This window comes from Dipodomys ordii, unplaced genomic scaffold (genome assembly GCF_000151885.1).
Source record: "Dipodomys ordii isolate 6190 unplaced genomic scaffold, Dord_2.0 Scaffold104, whole genome shotgun sequence".
Lineage (NCBI taxonomy): Eukaryota > Metazoa > Chordata > Mammalia > Rodentia > Heteromyidae > Dipodomys > Dipodomys ordii.
This window is the reverse complement of record NW_012267320.1, coordinates 2,671,371-2,682,757: the sequence shown is the minus strand read 5'-3', so window position 1 is coordinate 2,682,757 and position 11,387 is coordinate 2,671,371. Positions and strand designations below refer to the sequence as shown.

General features: G+C 46.3%; 1 protein-coding gene across 1 annotated transcript; it reads right to left on the bottom strand.

The window, feature by feature from the left end:
• Positions 1 to 788: 788 nt before the first annotated feature.
• Rcan1 (regulator of calcineurin 1) lies at positions 789 to 11,137 on the bottom strand. The gene is made up of 4 exons (XM_013027545.1): positions 10,919 to 11,137; positions 7,640 to 7,813; positions 5,444 to 5,603; positions 789 to 2,545 (listed from the first exon to the last, which is right to left on the bottom strand). Exons 1-4 carry the CDS (start codon positions 11,003 to 11,005, stop codon positions 2,373 to 2,375), a joined length of 594 nt encoding a protein of 197 aa, XP_012882999.1. The 5' UTR covers positions 11,006 to 11,137; the 3' UTR covers positions 789 to 2,372.
• Positions 11,138 to 11,387: the final 250 nt, after the last annotated feature.

The following is an 11,387-nucleotide window of genomic DNA, read 5'->3' as shown; positions in this document are numbered from 1 at the left end:
TAAATCCTGATCAAGATCCCTTGTTGGAGAGTGGTGGTACATTCTTCTAATCCCTGCTCCTCCGGAGGTGATGGCACAAAGACCATGGACTGAGGCCAGGCAGGGCAAAAACATTAGACTGAGAAAGGAACTAAGAGTCAAAGGATTATGGGCATTGCTCAAGTGGCAGAGAACCTGCCCAGCAAGTAAGAGAATCGTAAATTTAATCCCAGTACTACCCAAATGATTAGTTTTTCAGATTTCAACAAAGATTATTCTATCACTGAGGTGTTTGTGGGCTGGCCAGGCAGCTTACACTTAGCAGTACTTGAAGTTCCAGGAAGAAGGCAGCCTGAGTTTCAAGCAGAAGTCTTACAGATCTTCTGAACACACTTAGCCTTTACAACGCAGCATCTTTAAAGAACATCTTTAAAAACAAACAAGGCTCAATCCCTATCCTTACTAGGGGGGTAAATGCACAGAGCAGTGGTAGAGCACTCACTTAACGTGTGAGACCCGAGATTCCATCCCAAGCACTAAAGACAAATAATCTAAATAACTGTTTAATGGAGGTGTAGGTCTACAGAATCTTCATCATTATGTCATCCACTTGGGCAATGGAAATACTCAGTTTCCGGTTATTGATTTTACTCTTTTACGGTGTGCTGTGTGTGCATGTGGCAGACACTGAGCTATTGTGCAGAATCAGAAGTTTCTATGTTGAAACTGGCAAAGGAATGTTCCTCAGAGACTGCAGAATTCAAAGGGTTCACAGCTTAGGCCTAGAAATAAAATGAGGAATAGACAACTTTTTCCATAAAGAGCATATTGTGCTGATTTATTATAGAATGCAGTTAAAAAAAATATTTTGAGGCTAGCCTCTCCAGTTTAAAAGCACTTAACTAGAAACACTTGAACAGCTATAGTGGCCTCTCCCTGACCAAGGCCTCCCCTACCAAGTACTGTAAACAGAGGTGTGAGAACATTCAATCGATTTCTTGTTAGAAACAGTCAAAGACTTCAATGCACACAGATCTGCTTTACGAAAGAAAAAAACCATCTTCCGATTTTCCAAAGCATGCATTGTTAACTTGGCATTAGGTATTTCAAAATGACAAACTTTGTTACGGTATTGTAAGGCCAAAATATAATACCTATTTACTAGACATACACAATACAACTAGAAAAACATTACAAATGTGCAGCTAGTGTGACATTCCCTCAGGAATTCGTGGGTGGGGGGAAGGCACTGCATCCTTCTTGTATCAACACACATCTACGACTCACTTTACATGCTTTGAGTTCAATCCTGTTAAACATGGTACGGCGTTTGCTACCACAGACAATTCACAAGTAAGTTAATACATCATACAACTCCTCCACTGCCCTACTGTTCCAATCCAAGTGTGTAACACGTATGGATAAACACTACCAGCTTTATTTACAAGTTTATCTTGAGGTTTCAGTGGGGGTGAAAAACCGACTACCTCAACCAACAAGATCCCCAGACGTCTGGCTATGATTCACGGACACAAACCACTACATAAAACAAAACAAAACAATGGAAACCAATGTCTGACCCCAAACACCAAAACTAACTTTTCTCACCCACTGAAAGTTGGCAGTGAAACCGCCATTCTCTGAATTATCCAAGCTAAACTACACAGGAATTTCAGGCCAACTTTCTCCCTCCCCTGCCCCCCCCAATCACAAGTTACATATACCAGACAGATGCCAGGTGAATGCATTCCAGGCAGAATTCCACAAATGAGACCTGTGACACAGAGAGGGTGGGGGCAGGGAGGGGCCTGGGACAGGATAGTTTCCCCACACCTGGCCTCCCTAGGGATGTAAAACAACAATGTAATTTCATACAGGAACGGAGGGTGGCCTTGAAAATCAATAGTATACATGCACAGATAGGAGAACAGGAAGGAAGAAATGAAAGGCTACAAATTTCCACATAGACTGGTTGCTTTCACAACCTTGTAGCAATGGACATTGGTGATGCTGGAGTGGGGTCTCTGCCTACCAGCTGGGTCTGGACCCTGGTTAGAAACAGAAAACTCCCTCTAGTCCTGCTGACCAACCTGGCCTTGGCAAACACAGAACCTACCAGAAAAGAATGAGTACAAAACACTATCAGTATCAGTTTTCTCAAGACACTCCCAATGTCCCTGTGCGATCACCACAAACTCAGTGAATGGCCCAAGACATTCCGGGTGCCACAGACACCTGGGCTGAGGTGCAGCATCAGAACAAGGAGACAAAGCCTTGATTCTCTCCCCCAGCGGTCACAGCTGCCACCTCCAAAGTTGTGACCGGCCATTTGCACAGTAAAAGATTCCTCTGGTGAGTGTAATTCAATGCACGCTCTTCATCCGTGTGCCAGTTCAGCTTAAGTGGATAGGTGTGTACTCTGGCCTTCTCGTCTGGATAATTTTTGGCTTGGGTCTCTTCATTCTTTCCATCTCTTCCTCTTCCTCATTCTCTTGATCGCTCTCACACACGTGGACCACGACGCTGGGAGTGGTGTCGGTGGCTGCGTGCAGTTCATACTTCTCCCCTAGGGGAAGAACATCACTGCGGGTTAACAGGGACAAGTCCTCCAGATGCAAAGGGCTCCTGGTGTGAGTGTGAATGGAGCTACCCCAGGGGTTCAGCCACTTTCTACTCACCTTCAATAAGGAAGAGGGACTCAGACAGACTCATTTTGCATTTCTATGTTTTTGGTGGCTCATTCAGAAAGACACATTCTTCCAGTACAGGGCTGGGCCCAGGGCCCAGGGCCCAGGCATGTGAGGCATAGAGGAGTGTGTGGTTTGGGGCTTGAACTTAGGACCAAGATGCTCTCATTGGGCTTTTTCACTCAAGGCTGGCATTCTACCACTTGAGCCACACTTGCGCTTCTGGCTTTGCTGGTTAAGTGGAGATAAGAGTCTCATGGACTTTTCTGCCTGGGCTGGCTAAAAAGTGATCTTCAGATCTCCTCCCCCTGTGTAGCTAGGATTACAGGCGTGTGTCACTGGTGCCTGGCTGGAGGAGTGCTTTTTATGTGGTGGACTTCTCTTGTCCCTGACTATCTCTCTGTCACACTTTCCCAAGGGTGGTTCCAGAAAGGTACAAAATGAATAAACATGTTTGGAAACTGAAGTCCTGAGCCTCCCCTCGTGGGCCTCTCAGTATGCCGGGGACTGGGAGAGGCATGGAACCCCCCGGAGGCCCACGCCGGTGTGGCAGCATGGGATGAGGGGTCATGTCAAACAAGGAGCATGCCGCTGTGTGGTAGCCCAAGTATGACCAGGCTCAGTCCTGTCCAGCCTGCCCTGGTCAGCAAAGGTGGGCTGAACCTTCTGCTGCTGAGCAACCGACATGAAAAAGGGAAGGGACGCCCCCTCAGGGCCAGCCTGGCCATGGAGAATGTCCATCTTGTCTTGGGTGCTGATGGAGGCAGCCTGGCAGAGGCCCCACAAAATGACATGTCCTCAGTCCCTTCGTGATATGAGAACAATAAAGGTATCAACTTTGTGAAGCCAGTTATAAGAGTAAGCACGTTGTACCTGGCTCACAATATACATGGCTGAAGCGTGTTGCCTAGAATGGTGTGTGTGTGTGTGTGTGTATACACGTGTGTGTACATATGTGTACTTGTACTGGGGCTTGAACTCAGGGTGTGGCCACTATCCCTTAAGTTTTTCTTTTTCTGCTCAAGCTATCACTTGAGCCATGGTTCCACTTCCAGATTTTGCTGGTTCACTGGAGATAAGAATCTCACAGATTTTCCTAGTTGGGCTGGCTTTGAACCATGATCCTCTGATCACAGACTACTGGGTAACTAGATTACAGGCATGAGCCACCAGTGCCAGGACTAGAATCGTATTTAAACATACAGGGGAGCAGGAAGGCAGCTCAGTGACAGAATGCTTGCCAGCACTGAGATTAGCACAAGAAAGGAGGTCTTGCAGTGGCTAAGTTCCAGTAGAAAGAGCAGCTAGGAAGAGCCTTCAGCCTCCTGCTCCACACGCACTTGTCTAAATGTGGAAGGCAGAAGACCGCTGCCTTGCCCCACCCTCTAGGCTGGAACGTTAAAGTAACTGCACCAGAGATGTGCAGGAGGCTCAGCTGGCTCAGCGCATTAAGGCAGGAGAGGCTCACATGTCACCAGAAAAGGCCTTTTAGAAGCCCTTGTGTATCTACGCTCAACCACAATTCAGAAAGTTCAGAGGTTGGCACTATTTGCAACATCTTTGGTGAAAGTGGGGGTTTGCACTCAGGGCCTCATGTGTGCTAGGCAGATGTTCAGCAACTCCAGCCCTGTTCACAATATCTTTAAAAAGCACAGATGGAATAGAAAATATTACTCAAGTTCAGTGTTATATAAACGGATCCCAAGTTGACTTTATTACATCTTCTTTTGTAAAAAAGGCTTCTTCCCCGCCTTCAGTAAAGGTGAGGATGGTCCTGGGGCGTGATGCATCTGTCCTGGTACTGCCTGCCTCTAGAGCAGCTGGTACTGACCCTGGTGGAGCCCCACCTGCTCCATCCCTAACACTCAGCCTTGCTAAGGCGCGTGCGTCACTGAGCGCTGTCTTGGAGGGCAACACACTTGGTCAAACCAGCCCTCTTCCACCTTGACCTTCATGCCACGATTAGCACTGAGAAACGTGACTCTTGGTTTACAGCACCCTGGGAATTTCTGGGTAGTCTGTGTTCTCAGAAATGCAATCTTTTCAACATGAAACTGCTGATGGTTCATGAAAATAAAACCCTTGGCCCAGAGGAGCATCAGATTGTGGGTCAAGGAATAATGGTCTCAGCGCTTACTCAGCCGGCTCTGTGGTGGGGCAGGAGGAGGCTCAGTCGTCCTCACTCCAAGATCTGTTTCCTCTTAGCCCTGCCACCAAACCCTAGCACACAGGACAGGAGCCACTGACATGCAATGAACAATTTTCAAAAAGTCCTGTACTACAAGGACCAGGTACTGTGTAACCTCCTACAGTTCTGTATGAGGCCCACGTTGTGGACACTAGGGCCTGAGGTGCTGTTAGGTGAGAATGGGATCAATGATGAGTCACGCCACTCAAGTGCAATGTCTAAAATGAGGGTCTCTTTTCTCTTTCCCAAAGTCCACTCACTCATCCCACTTGGAGGAACAGAACCTGGGGTCTGGGCATCGACACACAGGGAGCACCTGGTGGGTTAGAGGTCGGGTTAAGGGACCACCAGCAGGAGGGCCGAGCACAGGACTCATGGACAGCTACTCTTTCTTGCATAGCTTCTCAAGGAACACACGAGTGACTTGATGCGGGAGGATGGAAATAATTCAGATCCTAAGACACACTTGCATTGGATTCTGGAGAGTGCAGAGTAATGGGGGTCCCTCCACGCTCTGAGAGGCAGGCCTCCGGTCTGGGACTGTCTCCCATGCCACCCTGTCCTCTGCCCAGCCTAGGGTGCTGCTTACCTGGCCCCAGCTTGGAGATAGCATATAAAAGATCGTAATTTATGACGGGAGTAGCATCTTCTACTTGTTTCCATCCAACTGGCGGAGAGGCAGGAGGAGAGATGAGAAACTGCTTGTCTGGATTGGGTGGAGCCAGGTGTGAGCTTCCTATGTGTAAAGTCTAAGGAGAGAAATCAATACTCATCACTGTCCTGAGAGGAGACTGCAATGGGTTTTCAGCACCCCATGGAAGCTTCTGGAAGACAGGATTGCTGGGACAGAACTATGGCCAGGCAGCAGGACATTGATTCCCAGGTGAATTAAAATGGGTCTGAAGAAGGTAAAGGGGTGACTGGACTCTCTGGCAGTGAGTGACACAGATGGCTTTAGTATGAATAGGAAAAAATGAAGTCCTGCCCTTGAGGGTCGGAAGTGATCTCAGCATCCATTTCTCCCCGCTCCTTATGCCACAGAGGAAGGGAGGGCCCAAGGCCAGGACCCTCTTCTAACTGGACACAGCTTTCCACAGTGGGATCTGGGGCTCCTCCTGTGTTTTCTTCCCTGCTTCCAGGGCTCCTGGCAAAAGTCAAACATCAAGGACCAAAAAATTCACCCTCCCACATATTTAAAAAAGAATCCTCATGAGCCATAGCCTATAATCCTAGCTTGGTCTTAGAAACCAGAGGGCTGCCAGAAGACTTTATATCAAAAGCTAACCATTTTGTATTTTATGTATAGTTTATATGTCTCCCCCGAAATTTTTACAATCAGCTAGGAGCTGGTGTCTCATACCTGTAATCTTAGCAACTCAGGAGGCTAAGATCCCAGGATCGTGGTTCAAAGCCAGTCTGGGTGAGACTCTTATCTCCAATCAATTATCAGAAAAGCCAGAAGTGGAGTTGTGGCTCAAGTGGTGGAGCCCTAGCCTTGAGCACAAAAGCTTAGAGATGGTGCCCAGGCCCGGAGTTCAAGCCCCAGGAGAGGCACCAAAAAAGAAAAAAGTTTCACAATAAATATGAATCATTTAAATAATCAGAACAGGTCATGAAGGATGAAGGTGTAAGTCATTATTTACACGAAACCTCACCTAGGGCAGAAAGGTACTTGCAGTGGAAGTGTTCCTCTTTTCTCCCCTCCCTCCCCTGTGGGGTGGAGTGGGGGGGGGGAAGTAGGGGGGGGCATGCTCAGATGCCAGGGAGAGCCTCACTGGGGTCTGGCGAGCAGCACTCTAGCAGCTCCTTTCCTCTCCCCTGATAATCTGCTAGTCTCTGTTACAAAGTCGAATAGAACTTTGGGAGCTGCCTTGAAGACGGGTCATGGGTAGGCTAGGGTCCCTGGGAGGGAGGCGGGTGGGACGGTGACAGGCAAGATGAACAGCAAAGCCACCGGCAGTCCCTTCCTTCTGTCCCATGGGTGCTCTTGGCTGGACCTTAATGAACAAGAAGGTTCCTTAGTCTCTGTCTGCTGTTGGTGAGCTGTTTTTCCCCTATCAGGCTAGATCTTGCAGCCCTGGGCTGACTGGCACGCACGTGACCGCTTCTGCTAAACAAGCTGGACCCACTCGGATCTGTTTAGTCCGGAGTGCTCCTTAGCCTAAGCCTGGAGCAGTTCCTGCTGCCCAGATGTCAGGGTGCTGGGGCAGCCCCATGACAGCAGTACGTGGTGGGGCAGGGGTGGAGGAGGGGGAGGGGAGGGGGGAGGGCGTCGAGCCGCCTCTCATCACCATACAACCCAAGCGTCAAAGGTCATTTCTGAGCTTGGTTTCAAATTTACCTTGATTTTTATTTTATTTTATTTTTGGTGCTGGTAAGTGGGGCTTATACTCAGGGCCACCTGCTTGTGCTTGGCTTTTTTTTTTGCTCAAGGATGTTACTCTTTCACTTGAGTTATACCTTCATTTCTGGCTTTTTGGTGATTAACTGGAACTACTTACAGACTTTTCTACCCAGGCTGGCTTTGAAACCATGATCCTCATATCTCAGCCTCCTGAGTTGGTAGCCTTGATGTTGTCTTAACTGAGACATTGAGAATTCAGAGTATGAATTTTGACTTTTTTCAGATAAGGTTTTTTTCAGTGTGTGTGTGTGTGTGTGTATGGGTATGTGTGTGTGTGTGTGTGTGTGTGTGTGTGTGTGTGTGTATTTCAATCAGTGTATAAACTGCCGTAAGATGTGAAAGGAGGGAAGAACACGTCTAGTGAAAACGTTTACCACTCACCTGAGCAAAATACAACTTCATTTCCTTCCCCAGGAACTCAGTCTTGTGCAGCTGCAGCCTGGCGTCTGCTGCGGATAAGGGGCTGCTGAAGTTTATCCGGACGCGCCTGAAGCTCCTAAAATACTGGAAGGTGATATCCTTGTCATAGGTCCTAAAGAGGGATTCAAATTTGGCCTGGAAGGTAAAAAAATAAAAAGGCGTTAAACCTTAAGTTCACATGGCCCCTTGACAGAGCATTCCACATTCCTCACTGAGGAAGTCAGCTATCAACTCTTAAGAGAAAAGGCTCTCACTTCTGAAGCGATACGACTCTATTTCTTTTAGAACTTAGGGCTTCGCACATGTGTTCTATCACTGAGATACACAAGACAGTGTCCTTGCTCTCAGACAGGTGATGAAGAAGGTACGATTTACTGATTCTGATATGATTTAGTAAATTCATGAAATCAACAGAATTATGAACACCTAAATGTACACACATGCGTGTATGCATGTATGCGTGTGTGTGTGTGTGTGTGTGTGTGTGTGTTTTGCTAAGAATGGAATCCAGGGCCTACAAAAGCCAGGCAAGTGCCTCACAACTGAGATATACCCCAGCTTTCTAAATATTTCATATGAAAAGAGAAAAATGCCCCCCTCCTTTTTTTGTTTTTCTTGGTTGGTCATGGGGCTTGAACTCAGGGCCTGGGCACTTGCTGTCCCTGAGCTCTTTTGCTCAAGGCTAGCACTCTACCACATGGTACTATAGCTCCATTTCTGGTGGTTAACTGAAGAAAAAGTCTCATGGACTTTACTGCCAGAGGCTTGGCTTTGAAGCATGATCCTCAGATCTCAGCCCTCTGAGAGGCTAGGATTACAGGTGTGAGCCAGGAGTGCTCAGTGAAAAATTCCTTTTGAAGAGGATTAAGCACTCTCCAAGGAGATGGTTTTTACGATGCATAGTACTCATTACCCATTGACTGATGTTCCTACACCTTCTCCAGTTTGGGAAGTCCCAATCTTGACACTCAGCTCAGGGATATTGGGTATGCCAAACAGTTCTTTAGGGCTTACAAATCCTACTGCTAATTTGAAAAATAAAAATAAAAAAAACTTTTAAAAAATATTGAAGAATGAAAAAATCAACTTAAGAAAAGTCTTGCATTTCTTTAAAGAAAACAAGTGTGTAAAATTCCCATTATTGCCGGGTGCTCAGGGCTCATGCCTGTAATCCTAGCTACTGAGAAGGATGATATGTGAGGACTGCGGTTCAAAGCCAGCTTGGGCAGGAAAGGTGCTAAGAGTCTTATCTCCAACTAGCCAGCAAAAAAAGCTGGAAGCAGAGCTGTTGCTCAAGTGATAGAGAGTGCCAGCCTTGAGCAAAAAGGCTAAGGGAAAGCAGAGTACAAGGAGTTCAAGCCTTAGTACTGGCACAAAAGGAAAACCCAACTAATTATTTTTATCTGAGTCTGTTCCTGTTTAACTGTCTGCAAGATACTGGTTTAAAACTGAAGGCAGTGCGCTGAAACCCATGGTGTACTCCGGCTCTCTGACAGGTTAAACAGGCTCTGTTGGTGCTGGAAGGGCTGGTGAGAAAAGAATGAAAATCCCAAGTTCTAGATGGCCAGCTTAGCTTCAGGACAGCCCATCAGCCTCCGGGGATTCAACTTGGGAGGGAGAGGCTGTAGGTGGAAAAGTAGTATCCTCTCACCAGAGGGTGGGTTAGGAGAGTGGAATGTTCCCTCTGTCCTCCTCAGCTCCTCTTTCCTTAGCTTTGGAACATTCCTATGACTTGCAGGTGGGGTTCTGCGGAGCTATGTGTGTGAGCACGCACACTGATGCATTTTCTCTGCTGCCCAGTACTTGTCCCACCTATCTGGAGCACGGGCAAGTTTGTGGTATAAGCGTGTCTTGGTAAATCCAGAATTTCACATGACCTCATCAATAAGCATTATGACTAACAGTAGAGGTCTGGAGTTATGATTCAGAATTTGGGAGAGAGGACTTTGATGAGTATTTTTAGAATGTAAGTCAGGGCTCAGGACCAGAGCAACAGAAAATGGACATTAGTGCTAAATCCAGATCACTAGCATAATTTAAAAAAATCTTACTTGTTCTAATAGTTGATATCTAGTTATTACTATTTGTACATAGTATTTCTACACTTAATTAAAAGGAAATCATTTTGGCCTGGCATGGTAGCTCCTGCCTATAATTTTAGCTACTTAAGAGGCTGAGACCTGGAAGAAAAAAAGGTACAGACAGCAAAGTCCATCACCAGCAAAAAACAAAACAAAAATCAAAACACCAAAAAAACAAAAAAACAGACTAGAGGTGTGGCTCAAGTGGTAAAGTGCCAGCCATGAGAGGTCCTGAGTTTAAATCCTGGTACAGGCCTACACATACACAGGAAAGTAATGCTTTTAAGCACATAAGGTTAATATGAATTATGCTGACTCTGCTGTATTTTTATGTATAGAATGAGCCCTGTAATTAAGGTAAAAAAATGTGTCCCAGTTTTCTTCCAGTAATTGTACACAAAGTTAACAAAAGGTAACTCTGATTAAAAGTAACAATCCTTCACAAGATGGCTTTGGGTATAAAGCATATAACACAAATAACATTCCCACACAAAACATATATACAATATTGTGCCTATATGATACTATCTATTCACTCTTGTATGAAACATCAACCAGTCAGCTAGGTACCTGCTGATGAGAAATTGTACATTTTAACCAAATGAAGAAGAAAAATATAGTGATTAAAACTGCTAATTATATTACTACAATGAGAGCTGCTACCCAGGAGGCATATTTATCCCATGCTTGAATTATCTAGTTTTATTATTTGCTAGCCAGAGAAATCTGAAAGCTCGAGGAGTTCCCTTGTAATTACTAGAAAATGCACAACAAATCTGCGATATTTATTCTCTAGGAGGAAATGAAATAACTCCAAACTCTGGCTGTAGAGTTTGCCCCAGCTCCATCTGCTGTCAGAACAGGTCTCCGGTAGAAGAGTTCACATACCACACACACAGAATGAAAAACACACGCTGCACACATACTGCCTGGCTGGGAAGGTGATGCGGGAACTGGACATCTCTGGATACTGAGATCTTCAAGAGTTAATTCTACAGACCACAGCTTCTGATTTTCAGCAGCTCAGAACACTTCGGATTTACTTCACACACATTTTCCCTACCACCCAACCTCTACCAACCCCACTAGAGAGCCATCTACCCCAGAGGATTAGCACCAGGCTTTCAAAACTTTCAAAACTTCCATTTCCACGTCTTACCCTGCTTTCACTTTCGTTGAAGATCTCACTGCTAGCTACACAGGCGATCAGGGAGCTAAAACTGTAGTTAAAGTTCCTAAAATGCATCTTGCTTTCTTACTAGGAAATCGCTAGAGACCCAGGCAGCCAAACCCCAAGGTGCTCCTTTCCTTCGGTTCTTGCTCCCAGCCCAGGCTTATAAAGCACCCAGCGCCAGCCCCCTGGGGGCGGGGGAGTGAGGATCGCAGCTCTCCAAGCATCCTGTTTGGACAGCAAATTCCTGAGTCAAGTCCTGTATGCTGGTAGGCAGACAGGGACAAAGTGTAAGCTTCTACTGGAAAGAGGTGACGTCAACACCTTAGTCATTTTCCCTATGCTAATTACCTCTGGCGAGAGGGTGGAAAAGGCAGCTGAGGTTTGCCTGGCAGCTGCTGCGTCCGCCCCTCTTGCAGCATAGTTTCCACTGGTAGTAATTCCATTCAGTACTCAA